We start from the raw sequence: 6,507 nt of genomic DNA, 5'->3' as shown, positions 1-6,507 counted from the left end.
TTGCTCAGACTGGTGTTGAACTCTTGAGCTCAGGCAGTCCACCCACCTCAGCCTTGGTAATACTTCTTTAAAAATTTAAGTTAATAGCTGGGCATGGTAGCTCACTCCTATAATGCTAACACTTTGGGAGTTCCACAGTTTGAGACCAGCCTGAGCAACATAGCGAGAGCCTGTCTCTACAAAATTAGAACAGTTTTCTGGGTGTGGTGGCACACATCTGTGGTCTCAGCTACTTGGCAGACTGAAGCAGAAGGGATGCTTGAGTCTAGGAGTTTGAGGTTGCCCTAAGCTGTGATGACTCTAGCCTGGGCCATAGAGCATACCCTAAGAAGTACCTCCAGATAGATCACAATTCTATCACTATTTTTTAATATAATTTAATAATGATGGAGTACCCTTTTATCACTAATCCTAGTTAAAATATGCCATGTTATGATATAGGGGCATTTTGATTTTAAGCTGCTATCCGAAGATATTGAGGATGTAGTTTATTTAGAGCATGTAACTCACTCTTTGGGGAACATTAGAAAAGTACAGATTGAGTTGGACAGCTGACTTTTCAATACCTTATGTCATAATTTGTGGACTACATTATAAATAGGAAATACTAGGAGATTTAAGTTAATCTGAATTTTGACCTTACAATCAAATTAACCAGAATGGCAGAATTTATAATTGTAGATTCAAAGGTAGATTGTTTTATTGTTTTGATTATTATGTGGAGCTGTTCTTTCAAGGTTTCAGGTACGTTCACCCACTTTCTTTCAAAAATGTCGGGACCAGCATTGGTATATTTCTCAGTTGGAAGCTGCACAGACTAGTTACATCCAACAAATAAACAACCTTAAAGAGGTAAGGAAATAACATCTATTTCTGGTTTAGTGTTTTGAACTGTCCTTTTGGCTTACTACATTTGTAATCAGATTGTGGATGTTATTGTTTGTAATTTTGTAGAAAAATCCAGTTATCCTATTCTCTAGCCTTATCACCTTTGAGCCTTTAGTTCTGTACTGTCTAGTTCAGTAGCCACATTTTAAGTGCCTATATTAGGGGCTTTGCAGATATAGAATGTTTCCATCACTGCATAAAGTTGCATTGCAGACTACTGCTCTAGTTTTAGGTAAAGTCTCTGCGTTTGTCACAATGACTTAGATATTTCTCTTCCACAAGCTATTTTGGATTTAGAGGACTCTAAGCTATACTTAGAAAGTTACCCTGTCTTGAACTCTCACTATGGTTGATTGAGCACTGGGAAAAATCAGTTAATGAATTTTTACTTTGCTGTGGTAAACTAAACTATGTAAGGAATGTTTCTTTCTTTATAGTGCAACTTGGAATGTTGCTGGAGGTTTGGAGTGCTAAGAGTAGTTAATAGATGAGGGAGGAAACTATGAGTATATAAATGAATGTATAAATACATACCTTCAGAGATTTTTATGTTAAGTACACTATTTAAAACTGTATTCATTAAATAGTTTGTTCACTATATGTGTAACTTGGGCTGGATATGCAAGAAGGAGGATAAGAGTAAATGGGGTAGTTTATCTTTGTAATAGGTTTTTTCATAATCAAAAGGCAGGAGAGGTTGAGAAAAATGGTTTTAGGAACTATGAATGCATTTTTTTTTTTTACTTGAAACATTTTTTTACTGTGCCAGTGAGGTACTGGTTATGACTTTTTATTTGTGTTCTTGTTTTAAAAGAGACTTACTATTGAACTGTCTCGAACTCAAAAATCAAGAGATTTGTCGCCACCAGATAATCATCATAGCCCCCAAAACGATGACGCTTCAGAGACACGAGCTAAGAAGTCTGCATGTTCTGATATGCTTCTTGAGGGTGGTCCCACTCCATCTTCTATAAGGGAGGCCAAAGAGGATGAAGAAGATGAGGAGAAGATTCAGAATGAAGATTATCATGTAATGATTAGGCCAGTTTTAGATTTATTTTGTGTTTGATAAGAGAAACAAGGGGATCATGGCTTTTAACATATAATGTATTAATACAGTGGGCCGAAAATCTTGTTCATTGATTTTCATTATTAATGTATATATGCCCTTTCATAAATGTTACTATGTAAGTGAGAAGTTGAATCAAAGCATTTCAAGGTTCTAAAAATTAGTTTATTGGCTCAGCGCCCATAGGACAGTGGTTACAGTACCAGACACGTACAACAGAGGCTGGCGGGTTTGAACCTGGCCCAGGCCAGCTAAACAACAATGACAACTGCAACAAAAAATAGCCAGGTGTGGTGGCAGACGCCTGTTGTCCCAGCTACTGGGAGGCTCAGACAAGAGAATCACTTAAGTCCAGGAGTTTAAGGTTGCTGTGAGCTGTGATGCCACGGCACTCTATTGAGGGCAACATAGTAAGACTCTGTCTCAAAAAAATATTAGTTTATTGCAGAAAACTATTCATTGTGTAAAACAGACTGTGATGGACATTCTAGAAACTAAACTATATAAATTATGGATTTTAAAAATATATATTATTTCCATTCAGTGTAACTAGTAGGTACTTTATCATTGCATATGTAGGTAGAATGACTTAGGATTTGGGAGACTGCCATATTTTGTGCCAGCTAAACAACATCCAGTGTAAGAATTCAAGAAGTGCTGTGGCTCATGCCTGTAATTCTAGTTCTCTGTGAGGCAGAGCTGAGAGTTTAAGACTAGTCTGAACAAGAATAAGACCCCATCTTTACTAAAGATAGAAAAATTTAACAGTGTCAAGATGTTATAGTGTCTATAAATGTCTATAGGTGTCTATAGTCCCAGCTACTTGGGAGGCTAAGGCAGGAGGATGGCTTAAATCCAGTAGTTTGAGGTTGCTGTGAGCAAGGCTGAGGCAGTGGCATTCTAGCTTGGGCAACAGAGTGAGACTCTGCCTCAAAAAAGCGAAGGAAAACAAAAGAACTCAAGAAGTGGTAGCTGTTTTTAAGTAAGACGAGTGCAGAGACTAGTGAAGGTTTTTTGGTAGTAGTTGCTATTTTTTATTATTATTATTATTTTTTTTTTTTTTTTTTTTTTTTTTGAGACAGAGCCTCAAGCTGTCCCCCTGGGTAGAGTGCCGTGGTATTACAGCTCACAGCAACCTCCACCTCCTGGGCTCAAGCGAGTCTCTTGCCTCAGCCTCCCAAGTAGCTGGGACCACAGGCGCCCGCCACAACGCCCGGCCATTTTTTGGTTGCAGCCGTCATTGTTGTTTGGCGGGTCCGGGCTGGGGATTTGAACCCGCCACCTTAGGTGTACGTGGCTGGCGCCTTAGCTGGTTGAGCTATAGGTGCCGAGCCTTTTTTATTATTATTAAATGATAGCTATATACATTAATGCAAACATGGGGTACAGTGTAGTGTTTTCATATACAATTTGAAATATTTTCATCAAACTGGGTTAACGTAGTTGCTATTTTTTAAGGTTTGAGAGAGACCAGATATGGTGGCTCATACCTGTGATCCTAGGATTTGGGGAAACCACAGTGGAAGGATTGCTGAGGCTAGGAGTTCAAGACTGGCCTGAGCAAAAAATACTAAGATCCCATCTCTTCAGAAAATTCACTGCATGTGGTATAATGCACCTCCAGTCCTAGCTACTCTGTAGGTTGAGGCATGAAGATCACTTAGCCCACTAGATTGAGATTGCAATGAGTTGTGATGATACCATAGCACTCTAACCCAAGTGGCAAAGCAAGACCCTGTCTCAGAAAATAAATAAATTAAAAGAGTGACTTCAGTTTTATGTTAAAATGAAGGAGCCAGTGGGGAGAGAGATTGAAGATAAAGTTAAGTGCATTGACAACTATAGAGATAATAGGGGTTGAGATGGAGCACTTGGGTGTAAGTTAGCTGACCAATTGAGTAAAAGGAATGGTGGTGTTTATAGGTAAGGCAGTTGAAAGCTGGGGTAGTTTATGCTTATTAACTTGTATTTTTTTCTGTGCAGATAGGTGACAGTGTTAGTTCATGACCTTGAGGATGATAAAGATCAGGCAAAAGTTATTAGTCTGTGAGGAACCTCACTGGAAGCTGACATTGAACAGTGGAATATGTGAAGCATTTCCACTTACACTGAGGGCCTAACTGAAGTTGACGACCATAATTAGTAGTAGTATCAGTCAGTGTGCTTGTGTGATTTCCTTTTTTTTTTTTCTTTACAGAGTTCAACTGTAGGCATAGAAGCAGAGAATAGAAATCTGATAACTTTTTTCTTTAGTGCTTGCTTCATGGGCTGGATGGGATTTTCAGCTGAGTAGAAATATTTGGAATAGAAACCTTGCTTTCTTTGCCTCAATCTAGCATGAGCTGTCAGATGGAGATCTGGATCTGGATCTTGTATGTGAAGATGAAGTAAATCACCTCGATGGCAGCAGTTCCTCTGCTAGTTCCACAGCAACAAGTAACACAGAAGAAAATGACATTGATGAAGAAACTATGTGAGTATCCCACATTAACTACCACTATCAAGCATCTAAGTGGTAATTGTTAGAAGTATGTTACTAATTTACTGGGGATATTCAGCAGTCTTTTGAATAATCAGTAGCTATTTTCTTCCCTCTCATCTCTGCATTTTAAGCCCAGAGTTTTTGTTTTAACTTTATTTTTTAGAGACCATGCCTAACTGTTTTGCCCAGGCTGGAGTACAGTGGCATAATCATAACCTCAAACTCCGGGCTTCAAGTGATCCTCCTGAAGAGGTGGGACTGTAGGTGTACACCACCATGCCTAGCTGATTTTTGTATTTTTTTTTGTAGAGACAGGATCTTGCCATGTTGTCCAGGCTTATCTTGAACTCCTGGTCTCAAGTGATCTTCCTGTCTTTGCCTCCCAGATTGCTGGCATTACAGCCATGAGCTATTGGGCCTGGCCTATTTTAACACTTAAATTTTAATTTTGAAATTATTTTGTACTTAAGAAGTGTTGCAGAAGTATTACCTAAACTTTCCATATACCCGTCACACAGATTCATTCCCCAAATGTTAATATTTTGCTTTGTCATTTTTCTTTTTTCTTTGTATATAATTTTTTTCTGAGATACCTAAGTGAATATACTTCTGGTGTTTATTTTTCCTTCCCTTCCCTACCTTATCCTACCCTGCCCTACCTTCCCCTGTCTTACTCTGCTGCACTGGGTAGAATGCCTTGGCTCCATATCTCACAGCAACCTCATGCTCCTGGGCTCAAGCGATCCTCTTACCTCCACTTCCTGAGTAGCTGGACTATAGGCATCTGCTACAAAGTCCTGCTAGTTTTTCTATTTTTAGTAGAAATGGGATCTTGCTTTTGCTCAGGCTGGTCTCAAACTCCAGAGCTCAGGCAATCCACCTGCCTTGGCCTCCCAGAGTGCTAGGATTACAGACATGAGTCACTATGCCTGGCCTGTGTACTTTCTTTAAACAAGGAGATTTTTTTTTACATAACTGTAATACAGTTATCAAAATCAAGAAATTAACATCAAGGTAGTAATATATTAAAAAGTTGCTACTAATGTGTATCCTTTGCTTCATGATCTATTCCAGGAGTACATGTTGCATTAGGTCTTAAATCTCTTCAGTTTGCTTCAATCGGATTTTTTTTAAATTTGTTTTTCAAGACTAACACTTTGGAAAAATTAGAATTGTTATTTTGAGGAAAATCCCTCAATATGGATTAAACTGAAGTTTCCTCATGATTAGATTGAATTTATATATTATCTTTTTTTTTTTTTTTTTTTGAGTCACAGTCTCACTATGTTGCCCTTGGTAGTGGTGCTGTGGCATCACAGCTCACAGCAACCCCAAACACTTGGGCTTAAGCCAGGGGTCCTCAAACTTTTTAAACAGGGGCCCAGTTCACTGTCCCTCAGACCGTTGGAGGGCTGGACTGTGGGCCCTGGGACGAATTAGCTGCTAAGTAGGACAGGCAGTGGTGGCAAAAACACCTGGTGGGCCAGATAAATGTCCTAGGTGGACTGCACTGTGGCCTGTAGGCTGTAGTTTGAGGACGCCTGGTTAAGCAATTCTCTTGCCTCAGCCTCCCAAGCAGCTGGGACTACAAGTGCCCTCCGCAATGCCTGACTATTTTTGTTGTTGTTGTTGTTTTTGTAATTGTCATTGTTGTTTGGCAGGCCTGGACTGGGTTGGAACCTGCCAGCTCCAGTGTGTGTGGCTGGCACCCTAGCCACTGAGCTACAGAGGCAATGATACATCTTTTCAGAGCATCATATTAGAGTGGGGAGAGCATGTAAAGTGAGCGTGCCCCCTTACGGGTGATTAATTTTGATCATTGTTTGGCGTAGCTTCTGCCAGGTTTCTCTACTCTAAAATTAGTACCTTTCCCATGGCCAGCACCTGTGGCTCAGTGAGTAGGGTGCCAGCTCCATATACTGACGGTGGTTGGTTCGAACCCGCCTTGGCCAAACTGCAACAAAAAATAGCCAGGCATTGTGGCAGGTGCCTGTAGTCCCAGCTACTCGGGAGGCTGAGACAAGAGAATTGCCTAAGCCCAAGAGCTGGAGGTTGCTGTGAGCTGTGA

General features: G+C 40.0%; 1 protein-coding gene across 1 annotated transcript in view; it reads left to right on the top strand.

Annotated features, from left to right (window-relative positions):
* The window catches only part of TRIM37 (tripartite motif containing 37), a 144,889-nt gene that overhangs the window by 88,834 nt on the left and 49,548 nt on the right, over window positions 1-6,507 (top strand). The window contains exons 14-16 of the mRNA XM_003795582.3: window positions 738-852; window positions 1,703-1,918; window positions 4,294-4,430. Of these exons, the coding sequence (XP_003795630.1) occupies window positions 738-852; window positions 1,703-1,918; window positions 4,294-4,430 (468 nt within the window). The remainder of the gene's footprint in view (window positions 1-737; window positions 853-1,702; window positions 1,919-4,293; window positions 4,431-6,507) is intronic.

The sequence above is a fragment of the Otolemur garnettii genome, unplaced genomic scaffold (assembly GCF_000181295.1).
Source record: "Otolemur garnettii isolate 467f Iridium unplaced genomic scaffold, OtoGar3 scaffold00094, whole genome shotgun sequence".
Classification (NCBI taxonomy): domain Eukaryota; kingdom Metazoa; phylum Chordata; class Mammalia; order Primates; family Galagidae; genus Otolemur; species Otolemur garnettii.
Note: the sequence above shows the minus strand (reverse complement) of the source record. Positions and strands in the feature narration are given on the sequence as shown.